This window comes from Bufo gargarizans, unplaced genomic scaffold (genome assembly GCF_014858855.1).
Source record: "Bufo gargarizans isolate SCDJY-AF-19 unplaced genomic scaffold, ASM1485885v1 original_scaffold_2097_pilon, whole genome shotgun sequence".
NCBI lineage: Eukaryota > Metazoa > Chordata > Amphibia > Anura > Bufonidae > Bufo > Bufo gargarizans.
The window spans coordinates 86299-107468 of NW_025334642.1; the positions used below are offsets into that span (position 1 = coordinate 86299).

The window sequence follows — 21170 nt, forward strand, 5'->3', positions numbered from 1 at the left end:
GTAATGTGACTCAGCTTTCCTGATGTCCTGCATGGCACAGAGGCAGGAGAAGATATGAGGGGAGGTGGGAGCTGTGTCACCCAGCTTTCTCAGACTACCCTCACGTCTCTCCACATGTGCCATGCAGGACAGCAGAAAAGCTGGGTGCTATTATGTAATGTGACTCGGCTTTCCTGATGTCCTGCATGGCACAGAGGCAGGAGAAGATATGGGGGGAGGTGGGAACTGTGTCACTCAGCTTTCTCAGACTACTCTCACGTCTCTCCACATGTGCCATGCAGGACAGCAGAAAAGCTGGGTGCTATTATGTAATGTGACTCAGCTTTCCTGATGTCCTGCATGGCACAGAGGCAGGAGAAGATATGAGGGGAGGTGGGAGCTGTGTCACCCAGCTTTCTCAGACTATTCTCATGTCTCTCCACATGTGCCATTCAGGACAGCAGAAAAGCTGGGTGCTATTATGTAATGTGACTCAGCTTTCCTGATGTCCTGCATGGCACAGAGGCAGGAGAAGATATGAGGGGAGGTGGGAGCTGTGTCACCCAGCTTTCTCAGACTACTCTCATGTCTCTCCACATGTGCCATGCAGGACAGCAGAAAAGCTGGGTGCTATTATGTAATGTGACTCAGCTTTCCTGATGTCCTGCATGGCACAGAGGCAGGAGAAGATATGAGGGGAGGTGGGAGCTGTGTCACCCAGCTTTCTCAGACTACTCTCATGTCTCTCCACATGTGCCATGCAGGACAGCAGGAAAGCTGGGTGCTATTATGTAATGTGACTCAGCTTTCCTGATGTCCTGCATGGCACAGAGGCAGGAGAAGATATGAGGGGAGGTGGGAGCTGTGTCACCCAGCTTTCTCAGACTACTCTCACGTCTCTCCACATGTGCCATGCAGGACAGCAGGAAAGCTGGGTGCTATTATGTAATGTGACTCAGCTTTCCTGATGTCCTGCATGGCACAGAGGCAGGAGAAGATATGAGGGGAGGTGGGAGCTGTGTCACCCAGCTTTCTCAGACTACTCTCACGTCTCTCCACATGTGCCATGCAGGACAGCAGAAAAGCTGGGTGCTATTATGTAATGTGACTCAGCTTTCCTGATGTCCTGCATGGCACAGAGGCAGGAGAAGATATGAGGGGAGGTGGGAGCTGTGTCACCCAGCTTTCTCAGACTACTCTCATGTCTCTCCACATGTGCCATGCAGGACAGCAGAAAAGCTGGGTGCTATTATGTAATGTGACTCAGCTTTCCTGATGTCCTGCATGGCACAGAGGCAGGAGAAGATATGAGGGGAGGTGGGAGCTGTGTCACCCAGCTTTCTCAGACTACTCTCATGTCTCTCCACATGTGCCATGCAGGACAGCAGAAAAGCTGGGTGCTATTATGTAATGTGACTCAGCTTTCCTGATGTCCTGCATGGCACAGAGGCAGGAGAAGATATGAGGGGAGGTGGGAGCTGTGTCACTCAGCTTTCTCAGACTACTCTCACTGTCTCTCCACATGTGCCATGCAGGACAGCAGAAAAGCTGGGTGCTATTATGTAATGTGACTCAGCTTTCCTGATGTCCTGCATGGCACAGAGGCAGGAGAAGATATGAGGGGAGGTGGGAGCTGTGTCACCCAGCTTTCTTAGACTACTCTCATGTCTCTCCACATGTGCCATGCAGGACAGCAGGAAAGCTGGGTGCTATTATGTAATGTGACTCAGCTTTCCTGATGTCCTGCATGGCACAGAGGCAGGAGAAGATATGAGGGGAGGTGGGAGCTGTGTCACTCAGCTTTCTCAGACTACTCTCACGTCTCTCCACATGTGCCATGCAGGACAGCAGGAAAGCTGGGTGCTATTATGTAATGTGACTCAGCTTTCCTGATGTCCTGCATGGCACAGAGGCAGGAGAAGATATGAGGGGAGGTGGGAGCTGTGTCACTCAGCTTTCTCAGACTACTCTCATGTCTCTCCACATGTGCCATGCAGGACAGCAGAAAAGCTGGGTGCTATTATGTAATGTGACTCAGCTTTCCTGATGTCCTGCATGGCACAGAGGCAGGAGAAGATATGAGGGGAGGTGGGAGCTGTGTCACCCAGCTTTCTCAGACTACTCTCACGTCTCTCCACATGTGCCATGCAGGAAAGCTGGGTGCTATTATGTAATGTGACTCAGCTTTCCTGATGTCCTGCATGGCACAGAGGCAGGAGAAGATATGAGGGGAGGTGGGAGCTGTGTCACTCAGCTTTCTCAGACTACTCTCACGTCTCTCCACATGTGCCATGCAGGACAGCAGGAAAGCTGGGTGCTATTATGTAATGTGACTCAGCTTTCCTGATGTCCTGCATGGCACAGAGGCAGGAGAAGATATGAGGGGAGGTGGGAGCTGTGTCACTCAGCTTTCTCAGACTACTCTCATGTCTCTCCACATGTGCCATGCAGGACAGCAGGAAAGCTGGGTGCTATTATGTAATGTGACTCAGCTTTCCTGATGTCCTGCATGGCACAGAGGCAGGAGAAGATATGAGGGGAGGTGGGAGCTGTGTCACCCAGCTTTCTCAGACTACTCTCACGTCTCTCCACATGTGCCATGCAGGACAGCAGGAAAGCTGGGTGCTATTATGTAATGTGACTCAGCTTTCCTGATGTCCTGCATGGCACAGAGGCAGGAGAAGATATGAGGGGAGGTGGGAGCTGTGTCACTCAGCTTTCTCAGACTACTCTCATGTCTCTCCACATGTGCCATGCAGGACAGCAGAAAAGCTGGGTGCTATTATGTAATGTGACTCAGCTTTCCTGATGTCCTGCATGGCACAGAGGCAGGAGAAGATATGAGGGGAGGTGGGAGCTGTGTCACTCAGCTTTCTCAGACTACTCTCATGTCTCTCCACATGTGCCATGCAGGACAGCAGGAAAGCTGGGTGCTATTATGTAATGTGACTCAGCTTTCCTGATGTCCTGCATGGCACAGAGGCAGGAGAAGATATGGGGGGAGGTGGGAGCTGTGTCACTCAGCTTTCTCAGACTACTCTCATGTCTCTCCACATGTGCCATGCAGGACAGCAGAAAAGCTGGGTGCTGTTACATCATGCAATGTCCCTCAGATTTCCTGCTATCCTGCAAGGCATAGATGCAGATAATAAGAACATGGAAAGGCAGGGGGGAGGGGGGCACCCAGCTTTCCCAGAGACTCCTGTCTCTGCACATGTGTCATGCAGGATAGCGAGTAATGCCAGTGTCCCCCAGCTGTCCTGCATGACACAGAGGATGGGGGAGGGGGGGCACTCACTTCATCAAACTTTTCTCATGTCTCTGTGCATGTGCCATGCTGGACAGCAGGAAAGTTGGGTGGTATTACGTCATGTGACGCCCCAGATTCTTGTCAATATATGCTGGACACCGCCGGGACCTATCAGATCCCATTCACTATAATGGGACTGTTGGGTTCCGGCATGAGTACTGCCATTTTGTAGAACAAAATACTTCTGCATGAGGTGGGGCAGGGGAGAAGGTAGGGAGGGTAGTGGGAGGAGCCAGGGCGCATAGTGGGGGAGACTAGAAACAGGCATGGGGGCCCAATGATTTCTGTGTATGCCCCTGAAGCAAAGAGAGCGCCATTGGCAGCCAGCCAGCCACAGCCCAGTCTGACTCTGCCAGCAGCGCCAGGGAAGGCCCGCCGCCCACAGTCAGAAGGCAGCCAGCCAGCCACAGCCCAGTCTGACTCTGCTAGCAGCGCCAGGGAAGGCCCACAGTCAGAAGGCAGCCAGCCCCCAGCCAAGTTCCAACTTCTTCCAAGAATCCAAGTCCAGTCTACAGAAGTCCGTCATCACAGACCAGTTACAGTCTCTGTCTGGTAGGTTCATTGGTGATATTGTTTTGTTGTTAATTAAACTGGATCGGATCCATGATCCATCCATCCATTCCCAGTTTCCCACTCACTGACTTAGGTCCCAGGCACCATCTCACCCGTCCGGGACGTCCCAGTGTACTACTAGCCCGGCCTGCGGCCCTGGTTCTGTTTGTGTTTGGAGTCAGTTGGACTGGAGAAATGTGCATTTGGGGGGGCAGTTACTATAAGGTGTGATATGCTGTCTGCACACATATCCCTCGGTGGGTATATAAGGTGTGATATGCTGTCTGCACACATATCCCTCGGTGGGTATATAAGGTGTGATATGCTGTCTGCACACATATCCCTCGGTGGGTATATAAGGTATGTGATAGGCTGTCTGCACACATATCCCTCGGTGGGTATATAAGGTGTGTGATAGGCTGTCTGCACACATATCCCTCGGTGGGTATATAAGGTGTGTGATATGCTGTCTGTACACATATCCCTTGGTGGGTATATAAGGTATGTGATAGGCTGTCTGCACACATATCCCTCGGTGGGTATATAAGGTGTGTGATAGGCTGTCTGCACACATATCCCTCGGTGGGTATATAAGGTGTGTTATAGGCTGTCTGCACACATATCCCTCGGTGGGTATATAAGGTGGGTGATAGGCTGTCTGCACACATATCCCTCGGTGGGTATATAGGGTGTGTGATAGGCTGTCTGCTCACATATCCCTCGGTGGGTATATAGGGTGTGTGATAGGCTGTCTGCTCACATATCCCTCGGTGGGTTGGGTATATAGGGTGTGTGATAGGCTGTCTGCTCACATATCCCTCGGTGGGTATATAAGGTGTGTGATAGGCTGTCTGCACACATATCCCTCGGTGGGTATATAAGGTGTGTGATAGGCTGTCTGCACACATATCCCTCGGTGGGTATATAAGGTGTGTGATATGCTGTCTGTACACATATCCCTCGGTGGGTATATAAGGTGGGTGATAGGCTGTCTGCACACATATCCCTCGGTGGGTATATAGGGTGTGTGATAGGCTGTCTGCTCACATATCCCTCGGTGGGTATATAGGGTGTGTGATAGGCTGTCTGCTCACATATCCCTCGGTGGGTATATAGGGTGTGTGATAGGCTGTCTGCTCACATATCCCTCGGTGGGTATATAAGGTGTGTGATAGGCTGTCTGCACACATATCCCTCGGTGGGTATATAAGGGGTGTGATAGGCTGTCTGCACACATATCCCTTGGTGGGTATATAAGGTGTGTGATAGGCTGTCTGCACACATATCCCTCGGTGGGTATATAAGGTGTGTGATAGGCTGTCTGCACACATATACCTCGGTGGGTATATAAGGTGTGTGATAGGCTGTCTGCACACATATCCCTCGGTGGGTATATAAGGTGTGTGATAGGCTGTCTGCACACATATCCCTCGGTGGGTATATAAGGTGTGTGATAGGCTGTCTGCACACATATACCTCGGTGGGTATATAAGGTGTGTGATAGGCTGTCTGCACACATATCCCTCGGTGGGTATATAAGGTGTGTGATAGGCTGTCTGCACACATATCCCTTGGTGGGTATATAAGGTGTGTGATAGGCTGTCTGCACACATATCCCTCGGTGGGTATATAAGGTGTGTGATAGGCTGTCTGCACACATATCCCTCGGTGGGTATATAAGGTGTGTGATAGGCTGTCTGCACACATATCCCTCGGTGGGTATATAAGGTGTGTGATAGGCTGTCTGCTCACATACAGGTGAAACTTGAAAAATGTGAATATCATGCAAAGTTCATTTATTTCAGTAAATGCAACCTAAAAGGTGAAGCTAGCACATGAGACTCAGTACAGGCAAAGCGAGAGATTTCAAGCCTTTATTTGTTATAATTTGGATGATTTTGGCTAACATTTTATGAAAACTCCAAATTCACAATCTCAGAAAATTAGAAATTGAAATCAATAAAAAAGGATGTTAAATAGAAAAATGTAGGAGCTCTGAAAAGTCTAATCGTGCACATGTCCTCAGTACTTGGTTCGGGCCCCTCAGTGCGGCGTGGTACGGATGCTATCAGCCTGTGGCCCTGCTGAGGTGTTATGGAAGACCAGGACGCTCCAGCCTTCAGCTCTTCTGCATTGTTCGGTCTCATGTCTCTCATCTTTCTCTTGGCAATGCCCCATAGATTCTCTATGGCAGGGATCAGCAACCATCGGCACTCCAACTGCTGAAAAACTACAACTCCCATGCACACTTGGCATTTTTTGTAACTCCCAGAGAAGTGATGGGAGGATTCTGGGAGTTGTAGTTTCAGAACAGCTGGAGTTTGCTGATCCTTGCTGTATGGGGTTCAGGTCAGGCGAGTTTGCTGGCCAATCAAGCACAGTAATCCCATGGTCATTGAACCAGGTTTTGGTACTGTTGGCGGTGTGGGCCGGTCCAAGTCCTGCTGGACAATGAAGTCATCATCTTCATAAAGCTCATCTGCAGAAGAAGCATGAAGTGATCCAAAATCTCCTGGTAGATGGCAGCGTTGACTCTGGACTTAATGAAGCACAGTGGACCAACACCAGCAGATGACATGGCTCCCCAAATCAAACTTCACACTGGACTTCAAGCATCTTGCATGGTGTGCCTCTCCATTCTTCCTCCAGACTCTGGGTCCTTGGTTTCCAAATGAGATGCAAAAGTTGCTTTCATCAGAAAAGAGAACTTTAGACATTGAGCAACAGAGCAGTTATTTTTTTCTTTAGACCAGGAAAGATGCTTCTGACGATGTTGTTCAGGAGAGGAATACGACATCTGAAGCCCATGTCCAGGATCCGTCTGTGTGTGGTGGCTCTTGAAGCACTAACTCCAGCCTCAGTCCACTCCTCGTGAAAGTCCCCAACACTTTTGAATGGCCTTTTTCTGACCATCCTCTCCAGGCTGCCGCCATCCCTGCTGCTTGGGCACCTTTGTCTTCCACACTTGTCCCTTCCACATAACCTTCTATTAATGTGCTTTGATACAGCAGTTTGGGAACATCCAACTTCTTTTGCAATTACCGTTTGAGGCTTTCCCTCCTTATGAGGTGTCGTGATGGTTTTCTGCAGTCTGTCTCAGGATTGTGACTTTGAGCCGAAAATATTAAACCTTTTCACAATATTCTAATTTTCTGAGATTGAGACTTTGGGGTTCGATGAGCTGTAGCCATAATCCTCCAAATTATACCAAATAAAGGCTTGGAATCTCTCGCTTTTCCTGTAACGAGTCTCATGTGTCAGCTTCACCTTTTAAGTTGCATTACTGAAAAACTCTTGCAAGATATTCTAATTTTTCGAGTTTCACCTGTATCACTACTTGGTGGGTATATATATTGGTAAAGGGTTGTCTTCTCCGTGGAGTCACATTTTGTGCTTCATGGAACGGATGGACATTGACGAGTCAGGTGAGAAACATCAGAGAACAAACACCCTGCAGCCATTGCTGGAAGAACACAAGCTGTGAATCCATGCAGGGCTCCAGGGCCTGGATGGCCGCCTCACGGTTCCAGGGCCTGGATGATTAACTTTATGCCTTGGATTTTATACTTGTAGGCTGAAGGCCTCTGGGTCCAGACCTTTCTGGCCGGCTGCCTTTGAGCCTGAACGGCCTGAGAAAAAAACTGACTGACTTTGTGGCTTTTACCTGTGAGGAGCCATACCGGGGTGACTGTCATGTGCCTCCCGCTGATTGCTTCTGTGTTTATGCTTGCTGGAACGACTGCTCCTGCGGCTATGAATACGTAGCTGTCTGCTGCTGGGCTTGTGTCGGCAGTTGTTTGATTGGCTGCCTACTTGCGAGGCCCTAACTGGATGGCTGGCAGCTGTGAGCGACGACAAAGCGTGAGTGAAACCCGGGTCGGGCAGGAACACGAGGGCTTGCAACTTTTATGAAATGTTTTAAACTCGTCTACGTTTGTGAGTATAATACATTTTTTAAAGTTGTCCTTGGCTGACGGTGCTTCACGATCTGTGCGACCCCTTTGCTGATTCACAGAGAGGCTCACTGAGAAGGAGGGCTGATGTTTTCCTATATCTGAAGGTGCACATGGCTCCATATTAAAGAGATTCTGAGCAGCGCGGACTGATAAATACAAAGAGCTGCTGCAGCCATGTCTGGATGGCTGGCGCCTTGCAAGGCCGCATCTGGATGGCAACAAATGTGTTTGGATGACTGTACTTGGGCTCTGAGAGGGTGTCTACATGACCCACCATGTCTGGGTGGCGATCTACCTTGGTGGCTGTCTGTGGCTATGCCTGGTTGACAATTTCAGTAGCGGTGCGGGCTCTCATGATTAGGTGGTACATATAGCTGTGCGGGCTCCTCTCATTGGTTGCTGGATGCACACAGAGGTGACTAGGAGCAGCACACTATATGGGCAGGGTCTGAATGTAGATGTCCATATGGCATAGATAGTTCTAGAGTAGGACCTGCCTGACTGAGACCACCTTGGCTTCCTGTCTAACTGCGGGGGCAGATCCATCTCTCTATGGTGCTGACATGGGTTCAAGAAAATCAAATTGCTGATAAGTGTAATTATAATGTTTTATTAACAAAATTCAAAGTGAATGAAGAAATTAGAAATCTAAACCAATCGGTGTTTGCTGTGACCACCCATTGCCTTCACAACGGCTTCAGTCCTTCTAGGTAGACTCACACAGTCGGGGTTATTGTAGGATTCTAGTCAGGGGTATGATTAATTATGCAGGTGATACTTATCTTTTCATATTTAGGTTGAAACGGTCATTAACTGAAACAGAAGTGTATGAGGAACAGCCAAACTCTGCTACAACGGTGAGGTTGTGGAAGACAGTCTTATGTCACGGGCCATACACCATGAGAAGACTGAGCACAGCGACCAGAGAGAAGGTAGTTACTCTGCATCAGCAAGGTCTCTCTCAGTCAAAGATTGCAAAGCAGACTGGGGTTTCAAGATGCGCTGTTCAAGCTCTTTTAAAGAAACACAAAGAAACGGGCAACATTGAGGACCGTAGACGCAGTGGTCGGCCAAGGAAACTTAGTGCAGCAGATGAAAGACGCATCATGCTTACTTGCCTTCAAAATCGGAAGATGTCCAGCAGCGCTATCAGTTCAGAACTTGCAGAAACCATTGGGACCCAGGTACACCCATCTACAGTGCGGAGAAGCCTGGCCAGAAGTGGCCTTCATGGAGGAATTGCAGCCAAAAAGCCAGACCTTCAACATGGAAACAAGGCCAAACAAGGTGTGTCCTCCTGTATATACAGTATATATTTACCGTATATATGAAAGAACGCCTGGAAAACTGAATGTGATTGAGCTGAGACTTCCAAAGTATAACGCACTGGTGGTGTGTGGTCACCAGGGTGGTGGTGCCCTCTTTATCTTGGGTTCTGCAGTAGGGTGCAGGTCACATTAATACTGGGTGGCATCTTCCCTTGCTGTGATGCCAACACTCTGGCATGGTAGTGGTCATACAGATGCTGGATATCCTCCTGTGGTCATTCCAAGCTCTTTCCTCTTTGACCCATAGTTCAGAGAAGTTGGTTGTTGGCTGCTGTACATGGGAGATCCGTCGCCCCGACCAGTCTCAGATATTCTTAGTGGTGGAGAGATTTGGGGATGGAGCTGCCAGATACCCTGAAGAGCATGTTGTGTAGTGCGTGCAGTGTGTGGCGGCATTATCTTGTGGGAACATAAAAAGGCATCATTAGTACCAAGGCAGAACCTGCCCTCATCACTGAACACTATCATCTGCCATTGATGGCCCCATCAGAGTTTGCGGGAGGGCTGGAGATCGCCTTCAAGGGTAGTGCAGAGACCGACAGGACCATCCCCGGGTGTCTTGGTGCGGGGCGCCATTAGTTACCATGGCTGTTCCCGTCTGGTATTCGCGGAGGGAACCTAGACCAGCCTTGGGTACGTCCGGGACATTGTGGAACCATTTCTACTGGTTTCTTTGACCCTGGAGATGTGATGTTACAACAAGATAATGCCGCCACACACTGCTCGCTCTACACAGGACCTCCATACCTATTTATTCCAGCCTCCCTATTAGTTAATCTTTATAATGAAGTTCTGTTAAGGATATTGTGGTCAGGGTGGAAGGAGAAGGTCCCACCAGAGGTGAAGGAGTGGGGAGAGCAGCGTTTGTCAGCAGCTGCTGATCTGTCTTGTTACACATATGGTGTCTTTATATCCAGGTAATGACGACACAAGAGAAGATGGCGGCATGCGATCTGCGGGGGAGGAAACCGTGTGGCTCTCAGGTACCATTCCTCATCACCAAGCTTAGCTGAGATCCCATAATGCAGTGCAGGATATCGGTGCTGTGTCCAGACTGCCCCAGCAGCATCCCCCCCGGGGCAGATATCAGTGTGTATAGTCTGGGGTGATCTCTGCTCAGTTCTGTCATTTCCAGAGAACAGAAGAATCGGAAAGGACGGGAGCGGCAGCGCGGAAGAGGGAGAGAGCGCACGGGTCCCAGGTAAGACAGCCGAGAGTGTTACTGACTGTCACATCCAGAGCTGTATCCATGCATCTTATACCCCTGTCACATCCAGAGCTGTATCCATACATCTTATACCCCTGTCACATCCAGAGCTGTATCCATGCATCTTATACCCCTGTCACATCCAGAGCTGCATCCATACATCTTATACTCCTGTCACATCCAGAGCTGCATCCATACATCTTATACTCCTGTCACATCCAGAGCTGTATCCATACATCTTATACTCCTGTCACATCCGGATCTCCATCCATACATCTTATACCCCTGTCACATCCAGAGCTGTATCCATACATCTTATACTCCTGTCACATCCGGATCTCCATCCATACATCTTATACCCCTGTCACATCCAGAGCTGTATCCATACATCTTATACCCCTGTCACATCCAGAGCTGCATCTATACATCTTATACTCCTGTCACATCCAGAGCTGCATCCACACATCGTATACCCCTGTCACATCCAGAGCTGTATCCATACATCTTATACTCCTGTCACATCCAGAGCTGTATCCATGCATCTTATACTCCTGTCACATCCAGAGCTGTATCCATGCATCTTATACCCCTGTCACATCCAGAGCTGTATCCATGCATCTTATACCCCTGTCACATCCAGAGCTGTATCCATGCATCTTATACCCCTGTCACATCCAGAGCTGTATCCATGCATCTTATACCCCTGTCACATCCAGAGCTGCATCCATGCATCTTATACCCCTGTCACATCCAGAGCTGCATCCATGCATCTTATACCCCTGTCACATCCAGAGCTGTATCCATGCATCTTATACCCCTGTCACATCCAGAGCTGTATCCATGCATCTTATACCCCTGTCACATCCAGAGCTGTATCCATGCATCTTATACCCCTGTCACATCCAGAGCTGTATCCATGCATCTTATACCCCTGTCACATCCAGAGCTGTATCCATGCATCTTATACCCCTGTCACATCCAGAGCTGTATCCATGCATCTTATACCCCTGTCACATCCAGAGCTGTATCCATGCATCTTATACCCCTGTCACATCCAGAGCTGTATCCATGCATCTTATACCCCTGTCACATCCAGAGCTGTATCCATGCATCTTATACCCCTGTCACATCCAGAGCTGTATCCATGCATCTTATACCCCTGTCACATCCAGAGCTGCATCCATGCATCTTATACCCCTGTCACATCCAGAGCTGCATCCATGCATCTTATACTCCTGTCACATCCAGAGCTGCATCCATACATCTTATACTCCTGTCACACCCAGAGCTGCATGCACGTGTCCTATACTCCACTCACACAGAATGCAGCATCCCCCGTTATTAGATGCCCTGATGTCTGTCTTTCTGTCAGGTGTGGACACGAGTCCAGGATCGGGGGTAGAGGACGATGTCGGGGCCCCCATGGACCCTCTGCGACCCAGTGATGCGGCGGTTACAAGGACGAGCAGAATAAGGAACCATAAAGTAAAGCGGGAGGAGGCGGAGCGGACACGTAGCCGCACCCCGGGGTCCCCCCCGCCAGGTTCCTCCCGCCGTGCCCCGCGCCCTGCAGAGCATCACGTGGAGGTGATTCTGTGCTGCGAGATCTGCGGCTCCTGCTTCCCGACAGAAACGGACCTGGAAGCCCACCAGGCCGAGCACCTGGAGGAGACGCTGCACCAGTGCGAGGAGTGCGGGAAAGCCTTTCAGTCCGCCGGCGGCCTTAAAACACACAAGAAAAGAAAACATGGCTGCTGAGCGGGCGGCACTGCGCTGGAGGAGAGGCCGAGCGCTGCTCCTGGGGGGGACTGAACTCTGCTGGAGACGGGGAGGATTGTCTACGTCCCTTACCCTACACATGGAATCCACAGCAGGCAGTCCGTGCTCTGCTCAGGAGTCCCCCGCCGGACTCTGTATACACCGTCATCGGACATGGGGTTACCCCGTAAACGGCTGTGAGCGGAGAGAATCCTCCGTATCCATGTACAGTGCTGTATACCAGGTCCTGAAGAGCAGCGATCCCAGAATGGACGGAGATACATTCTAATCACCTGTATAACGGGACGGCCATAATGTGCTCATTGTAATGTCTTCTGCGGTTATCGCGGTGCGCCCGTCCTCAGAGACCAGCGCAGGTTTGTATTGAGAGACACTCCACTTCTTCCATCTGTGGAGAGGGCAGGCGAACCCCCCTCAGTACCGCTGTACGTATCTGACGTGGCATTACTGGCGGTCCAGGATGATGCTGGATAGTAACACTGTATCTCTTCAAGACATGACCAGATTCCGCGAGTTCAGAGGATTGCGCTGAACCTGCCCCTATTCTGTGCGTGCCGTTCATCAGGAGTAGGTATATAAAGTTCAAGACCAACAGACACATGGAACGCCGTGCGCCTCGTGTGGAGAGGCATCGGCGCTAGGGTGACCGTAATACGACCGCCGCTCACAGCTAGTAAAATAGGGGAAACCCCGCCCCTAAGGGGCGGATCCAGGACCGCTAGCACCTCTGAACTCGCGGTAGCTGGTCATGTCCTGAGGATATACAGCGGCGTCATCAGTGTATAGCGTTACTATCCAGCATCATCCTGGACCGCCAGTAATGCCACGTCAGATACGTACAGCGGTACTGAGGGGGCAGTTCAGAGGGACTATTATAATTATTCTCCAGTTTTTTGAGGCAGGGCCTTACATCCCCCCCCCCCCCCTTTTAACGCATATCTAATAAACTTTGAAACCAAGTGCGACCACGTTATACCTGAAACGTCATCTGTGGAGCCCGTGGCTCTGATACAGAAGGTCCTGGGATTGAGACGCACCAGTAACAGTTTGGATAAAAGGGAGTACAGGTTTTTAACCTATAATGCTGAAGGCCCCAGTTATATGGGGAATGACTGATTTTTAACCCCTTCCCGACCTCTGCTATACATGCACAGTGGAAGTCAGGACTTAAAACATGGCGCCCGCTCAGTAGCTGAGCAGGTGCCATATCTGCTTCACACAGGCTTTGTCTGTGACTGCAATAACTCTGATCAAGGACGTTTAACCCCTCACATGCTGTGCTCAATTGCAACCACAGCATCCGAGTCATCTTCCCCCTGGGGCTCTGAATGATCCCGCGTGCTGACGCTGGAAGACTCCGAGGCCTGCCATAGCGATGTTCCTGTGGCAGGGCTCGATAGGATCACCATAAATCTCCTATAGGCTGCAGTGGTAAGTTATTACAGTCTATGGGAAAAGCGATCAAACAATCGCGTGTTAACGTCCCCTAGGGGGACTTGAAATAAGTGTAAAAAACTAAAAATGTTTACAACTATAACAAAATTCAAAATTAATAAAAATCTAAATCAGACCCTTTCCCGTATTAATAAAAAACAAGGATCAGTCAGTGTTGCCGACAAAATGTCCGCACTGATAAAATATAAACGTGTTTATTCCGTACGATGAACTCAAAAACCGGAATTAGACTTACCGGTAATTCAGTTAACAAGGAAATCACCATGACGGCCACAAGGAGATTGACCCATGACCTCTGTGGGGGCAGGAAACAGAGAAGAGGTTAAATTGCCCCCTCCCACCACCGCACCTCAGTGTTCCAAAGCCAGAAGTGTATTAGTATTTCCCAGTATTACTTCATACCAGAAAAAAACAAAAAGAAAGAAAGGGAGGGAATATATGGGCCGTCATGGTGATTTCATGGAGACTGAATTACCGGTAAGTCTAATTCCGGTTTTCCCATATCATCACCATGACGGCCACAAGGAGAGTTATAAAATTACTTCTTATGAGGGAAGGCAACCGCTTGAAGAACCTTCCGACCACAAGAGAGGCCAGAGGTTCCGGATAAATCTAAGTGTTTCACAAATGTGTGAATACTAGACCAGGAGGCGGCCCTGCATATATCCTCCAGGGAGGCCCCTGCTCTTTCAGCAAACGTAGTGGAGACAGCTCTGGTAGAATGTGCCCGAATATTGGAAGGAGGATCCAGATTTTGATTCCTATAGCATAGGGTAATGGTGTCCTTTATCCATGTTGCAATCAAGGATTTTGAGACCCTGGATCCCTTATTTTTTCCAGCAAACTGGACAAGCAAGCTGTCAGACTTCCTGAAGTCTTTGGCTTCTAAGTATCTAAGGACTGTACGCCTAACATAAAGGGAATTAAATTTCTCCTCCTCCCGATCCTTAGGATTGTTGAAGAAAGATCTCTTGGCCTCTGTTGCGGTCTGAGGCTACCTTTGGCAGGAAACCTGGTCTAATTTAAGCACAATCTTATCAGTGATGGCAAGGTATGGTTCACAAATAGAGAGAGCCTGAATCTCCTAATCTCTTAGCAGAGGTAATTGCTATAAGGAAAGCGGTCTTGAATGAAAGTAATTTAATTGAACAGTTCTCAAACGGGGAACACATAAGGTTATTGAGTACTAGATTTAAGTCCCAGGTCGGGGTGCGAGATCTTAAGGTGGGTCTAAGTCTACGGGCAGCTCTTATAAATCGTTTAATCCATCTATGGTCTGCCAGGTCGGCATCAAAGAAGGCGCTTAATGCAGAAATCTGAACCTTTAAGGTAGATGGAGAGAGACCTATATCCAGTCCCTTTTGTAGAAATTCTGACCACGAACAGAACCTTTTCCAGATCTTCAGGTATATCACAGATGTCACTTTTTGCCTGGAGCATCTCAAGGTGGCTATGACCTTGTCCGACAGGCCATGAGACTTTAAGATGGAGACCTCAGGATCCAGAACGTGAGTTTCAGGAACTCCGGATGAGGATGTAGTAAAGGACCTTGGTATAGGATGTCCCCTCTGAGTGGGCGTCTCACCGGGTCGTCTATTGCCAGTCTTAGGAGCGGAGCAAACCAACTCCTCTTGGGACAGAACGGGGTGATCAATATCACTGTGGTTCTCCCTTCCAGAATCTTCTGAATGACCATCGGGATGAGAGGCAATGGAGGGAATGCGTACACTAGATCCCAACACCATTTTAGAGAGAAGGCATCTTTTCTCCAGGGATGATCTCCCGCATTTAGGGAGCAGAATGTTTGTAATTTCGTATTCTTTTTTGATGCAAACAGGTCTATTGTAGGAAGCCCCCATCTCTGGGTTAGCATGTTGAAGACCTCTTGATTCAGGGCCCACTCTGTGTGATCTATTTCTTGTCTGCTTAAAAAATCCGCTTCTAGATTTTGGGATCCCTTCAGGTGCATTGCTGTGATGGATCTTAGCTCTTTCTGTGATATTCTGGAGTCTCCTTGATCGAGTACCTCCCTGGTGTTTCAAGTAGGAGACCACGGTCGTGTTGTCCGATAGGACCCTCACGTGCTGTTTTTCTTATCAGCTGTTTGGCTGAAAGTAGAGCTTCTCTTACCACATACAGCTCCCTGAAATTTGAAGATTGGACAGATATGAGATGCTTCCAACTTCCCTGGAAATAAGCTTTGTCGATTTTCGCTCCCCATCCAGATTTGCTGGCATCTGTGAAGATCGTTATTGAAGGCGATTTGATCCATGGAAGCCCCTGAGAAAGATTCTTCTCCTTCGTCCACCATGAGAGAGAGATCTTTACTGACCCTGGAATCCAAAGCTTGGAGTCTAGAGAGCCCTTCTTCTTGTTCCAGTGGGACAATAGCCAGTTCTGTATCACCCAACAGTGAGCCTGCGCCCACTGGACAGAAGGTATACAGGAGGTTGGGAGGCCGAGAAGGCTCATCGCTTCTCTCACTGAGCATTTCTTCCGGTGTTGGAAGTGCCTCACCTTGTTTACCAGGGACTGGATCTTGATCTGTGGCAGGAAGGTCGACTGTGTTAGGGAGTCTAGTGTACCTCCTAGGAATCTCACCTTGGTGGATGGTACTAACATCGACTTGGGTTTGTTGACTATCCATCCTAGCTGTGACAAACGGGATAAAAATATTTCCAAGTCCGACAGTAGGAGCTCTTTTGAGTCTGCTATAATAAAAAAAATCATCCAGGTACGGCACTATATTTAACCTTTCTTGTCTGAGTGGAGCTATCATTTCTATCACCAGTTTGGTGAACAGCCTTGGTGCGGCTGAAATCCCGAAGGGTAGCGCTATGAATTGAAAATGGAGAATCCGATTGAAAGGGTCTAAGATCGCAAACCTTAGGTATCTCTGGTGATCTGGGGGAATGGGAACATACAAATAAGCGTCTTTCAGGTCGACCGAGCACATAGATGCTCCTAGCTTTATCAGGGGTACTATGGATTTCATAGTCCATCTTGAACTTCCTGTAAAGAATAAACTTGTTCAGTTGTTTCAGGTTTATAATAGTTCGAAAGTCTCCTTCCTTCTTTTTTTACTAAAAATAGGGTTGAATAGTACCCTCGACCTCTTTGAGACGCGGGAACTGGGATTACTGCTCCCTTCTTCACCAGGTCCAGGACTCCCTGGAAAATATTCAGGTTGGAGGATCTGGCAGGCATCCTTGTGACGACAAATCTTGGAGGGGGGACTCGATCTTATAACCTTGCCGAATGATATCCAAGGCCCAAGGATTTTTTGATGTTAGTGCCCATGGACCTAGGAAATCCTTCAGTCTCCCCCTTACAATGGCGTCATTGTTTGTCTTCGAATTTAGATTGGGGCTTAAGAAGGAAGCCTCTTCCTTTACCCCCTTTGGGATAAGACCAGCGGCCAGACTTACCTTTCCCCCTAACAGCCTTATTTTGTCCACCATATGACCGAAAGGACTGGTTCCTTCTATAAGATCTTTCCTCAGGGAATCCTTTTTTTTTTTTTTTTTATCAGCAGCTTTCTCAAGTATCTGGTCTAGGACCGGCCCGAATACATACTCCCCTGAAAAGGGGATAGATACTAACTTCTGTTTAGAAATCCTATCACCCGACCATGACTTCATCCAAAAAGCCCGACGAGCCGCATTGGAAAGTCCAGCCTCTTTAGCACAGAATCTAATAGATTCAGCCGAGGCGTCTGCCAGGAATCCTGTAGCTGACTTAAGCAGCGGGATGGACTCCAGGATTTCATCCCTAGAAGTCTTACTACTTAGGTGGTTTTCAAGCTCTCCTAGCCATAAGTACATAGACCTAGCCACAGATGTTGCTGCGATGTTGGTCTTAATGTTATACATTGAGGCCTCCCAAGATTTTCTCAAAAGGGCATCTGCCTTCCGCTCCATAGCATCCCTTAATTGAGCAGCATCCTCAAACGGCAGGGGTGTTTTTGTTTACTTTCGCCACCTGCACGTCGATCTTAGGGGTCTCGTCGAATAATTTAGACTGAGAAGGGTCGAACAATAACCGATTTTTAAATTCCTTGGATACCCCAAGTCGTTTTTCTGGTTCTGACCACTCCTCCAAAATCATCTCTCTTATATGCTCGTTTATGGGGAAGACCTTGGATTTCTTCACTCTAAGTCCCCCAAACATTTCGTCCTGAATGGATAGAGACCTAGGGGCTTCTTCAATCCCCATTGTCGCTCTGACTGCTTTTAATAAGTCACCCATTTCTTCTGAGGAAAAATAAAATGTTGTATTGCTTTCACAGATTTCTCCTTCAGAGAGAGAGAGAGAGAAATCATCCTCCCATTGCATGGAAGTAGAAGCTTTATCATCAGCGTCATCAGATCCCGAGGAGGTAATGATCTTAGAACGCGAACGTTTGCTAGAGGGCTCTCCTTGGGAATCAGATGGAGCAGCTCTAGCGGCCCAGTAAATATGCCCAGCAGAAACTTCAATACAGTCAATAAGCGGACCCCCAGAGGGATACTTACAGGAGGCAGAGAGGGAGCATCAGGCTCCACAACAGTTTGCAATTCAGGACCTGACATACTCTGGAAGTAGAACCGCATACACAGTACTTACCTCAGATCAGCGTTCCATGGCCGTCCCGCCTTTTATTCAAACAGCTCTGCCTTCTGCGCTTTACTTTCGGGTTGTGTCACATGACCGAACCCGGAAGTGACGTCACAGACGTCGGTGTGCGCACACGCCGGCCGCTACCAGCCCGACCCACTGGGGAGGAGGAGGAGGAAGTTTGCGGCCCGGAGGCAGGCTCCAGACCAGCCGGAGCTAGCCCTCCCGATACCCCCCAGCCCAGCATAAGCACGCGGCCGCCGGCGGACTGGGGGAGCTCCGATGAGCTTCAGGTAACCAGGAGACTGTCCTCGGACCCCCTGGAGAAGAGAAAAATAAAAGAGGGCGTAGGAAACCAATTTTCCAATCTTCATCTCCCTGCCCGTCCGCAGGGAGACTCTGACCCTGGCCACAGTGGGGACAGGAACACTGAGGTGTGGTGGTGGGAAGGGGCAATTTAACCTCTTCTCTGTATCTGCCCCCACAGAGGTCATGGGTCAATCTCCTTGTGGCCGTCATGGTGATGAGATGGGGAAATTACAGATTCGCAGTTTTTTTGTCGCTTCATCTCCCCAAAAAAACTGAATACAAAATTATCAAAAATGACAAAAGGCATATGCATTCCATAAAACCGCCAGCCAGCCCCGCCCACTGCGCTTGGTCACGTGTTCTGCCATTTTGGCTCCACCTACAAGATGGGGTCACTTCTACATTTTATTTTTTCCAGGGCCACTTTGAGTTCCCAATCCACCCCTGGCTGGAGTTGAGACAACACTGGCCGGGGCCCAAAACATCAGCGTCTGATGGGACGTGCCCGATCACCCAGTGACACGTGCGCCACCCACAGGACACTTTCAGTATTACCAGGAGTCCTCCTGGCCAGTCTGTGCCAAGATGTTTACATATTCTCTGTCCTGTAGCATCTGATTAGTGAGGCCTCGACCACTGTGACCACCACCGATCACAAGACCTGGGGCCAGTGGGGGTGGCAGCCGGATGACACTGTGGGGACATCAGGATGGGGGGGGGGTTTGATGGAAAAACTGAGAAATCTAACATGTCTGTGTTACAAACTCTGTAGAGACGAGAAAGAATCTGTCATGGTGGTCTGGGTCAAACGGAAAGAGAAGGTCTACATGACAGGAGATGTCCCCGGATGTAAGAGGCATGTGGTCAAGTATTGGGAGGGGGGTGCAAGAGAAATGACCCGCCCCGGGTGCCAAACACCCTGGGCACGCCACGGCCGGGGCCCCCTTGACCCCCTGTTCACATTATCCATTAGGCTCGCTCCTTTATAATCTACCTCAGGCTTCGGCTACAAGAAAACCAGAATGAAAAACGCCTAAAACTGCCGATGTGACTAGAGCCTGAGGCCGTGTGCAGGGCAGGATGGCAGCGCCCCCGGCGGGTTATAACTGGCACACTGCACCGGCGCTGTAATAGGGGAGGAAGCGGCACAGTCTGCAGTGTCCGTGAGGCGCCACAGTGGGCGCCAGGCTGGGCCGTTGGTTTAGAAGCCTCAGTACTCGCCCCGCAGACACCCGCACCGCCATCATGGCTGAGAATTCCCGCACAGTGCACCCAGCGCTGCTCCTCATGTCCGCTCTGTCAGGGGCACAGCGGGTGCTGCCTCCTCCGCTCCAGGGCGGTATTCACACTGGTCAGACGTCATCAGGGCCGATTTAATGTATGAATATTCAGCAGCAAAATCCTGAGTGTGAACAGCGAGTGTGAAAGACTGTATAATGGGAGAGCGGCACAGGAGCCTCTGGGGGCCACAAAGGGCCCCTCCACCCGGGTCTGACAGCAAAAGGCGTGTGGGGACCTACACTGCAAGAAACTGGGGTCTGCTGCTGATTCCTCTTACACACTGCTCCCTGTGGCCTCTCCCCTTACACGCTGCTCCCCTGTGGCCCCTCCTCAAACACGCTGCTCCCTGTGGCCCCTCCTCTCACACGCTTCTCCCGTGGCTCCTCTCCTCACACGCTGCTCCCTGTGGCCCCTCCTCTCACACGCTGCTCCCTGTGGCCCCTCCCCTCACATGCTGCTCCCTGTGGCCCCTCCTCTCACACGCTTCTCCCGTGGCTCCTCTCCTCACACGCTGCTCCCCGTGGCCCCTCCCCTCACACGCTGCTCCCTGTGGCCCCTCCCCTCACATGCTGCTCCCTGTGGCCCCTCCCCTCACACGCTGCTCCCCTGTGGTCCCTCCTCTCACCCGCTGCTCCCTGTGGCCCCTCCTCTCACACGCTGCTGCCTGTGGCCCCTCCTCTCACACGCTACTGCCTGTGGCCCCCTCCTCTCACACGCTGCTCCCCGTGGATTCTCTCCTCACACGTTGCTCCCCGTGGCCCCTCCCATCACAAGCTGCTCCATGTGGACCCTCCCCTCACACGCTGCTCCATGTGGACCCTCCCCTCACACGCTGCTCCCCGTGGCCCCTCCCCTCACAAGCTGCTCCCCGTGGCTCCTCTCCTCACACGCTACTCTCCGTGGCTCCTCCCTTCAGACGCATCTCCATGTGGCTCCTCCTCCTCAGCGCTCTGTTTCTTCTTTCAGTTGTATTACACAGAAGCCCCGCCCTTTAGTCCGGTCATGTGACCCGAGGATCACGTGAGGTTTACGTCATCAGAACTCCCAGGAGCAGCTCCGTTCTGTGCCCGCTAGTCCTCCTCAGGTGTGTGCTGGGGGAGGGGCGGGACCGTGTGTGTGGGGTGTGTGAGGAGCCGCCGTGACCTTCTTTTAGAGGGTGTGTCCCTTGTACTTGTCTCAGCCCATTAGGTGAGGAGGACTCCAACGTTTAACCCCTGCAGCGCATGGAGTTTATTTTCTCCTTTTTGATGCTTTTTATGCCACTTTGCTTGGGGTGGGATATTAAGCATCACTGGAGTATTTTACTGCAAGGGTTAAATGTGGACGTTTTATAGTTTGGGTTGTTGTGCTGATACCAGTTATTGGAAAGGGATTTTACCCAAAATAATTTTTTATTTGGGATGACAGTTTTTTTTTTT

At 50.0% G+C, this 21170-nt stretch overlaps 2 protein-coding genes across 6 annotated transcripts in view; both read left to right on the top strand.

The window, feature by feature from the left end:
• LOC122923962 (zinc finger protein 219-like) overlaps window positions 1–13617 on the top strand; it is a 27073-nt gene extending 13456 nt beyond the window's left edge. For 3 of the 5 annotated variants that reach the window (XM_044274860.1, XM_044274857.1, XM_044274861.1), the window contains 4 exons: window positions 8594–9084; window positions 10043–10108; window positions 10246–10326; window positions 11705–13617. In XM_044274860.1, coding sequence (XP_044130795.1) covers window positions 8697–9084; window positions 10043–10108; window positions 10246–10326; window positions 11705–12090 — 921 coding nt within the window. In that variant the 5' untranslated portion in view covers window positions 8594–8696 and the 3' untranslated portion in view covers window positions 12091–13617. Of the gene's footprint in view, window positions 1–3499; window positions 3842–8593; window positions 9085–10042; window positions 10109–10245; window positions 10327–11704 lie in introns of those variants that run through there. The other 2 variants (XM_044274858.1, XM_044274859.1) reach the window with 2 other exon arrangements.
• Window positions 13618–20751: 7134 nt separating this feature from the next.
• The window catches only part of LOC122923959 (zinc finger protein 337-like), a 36231-nt gene continuing 35812 nt past the window's right edge, over window positions 20752–21170 (top strand). Inside the window, exon 1 of the mRNA XM_044274853.1 lies at window positions 20752–20836. The gene's annotated coding sequence lies outside the window, so the exon portion shown is untranslated. The remainder of the gene's footprint in view (window positions 20837–21170) is intronic.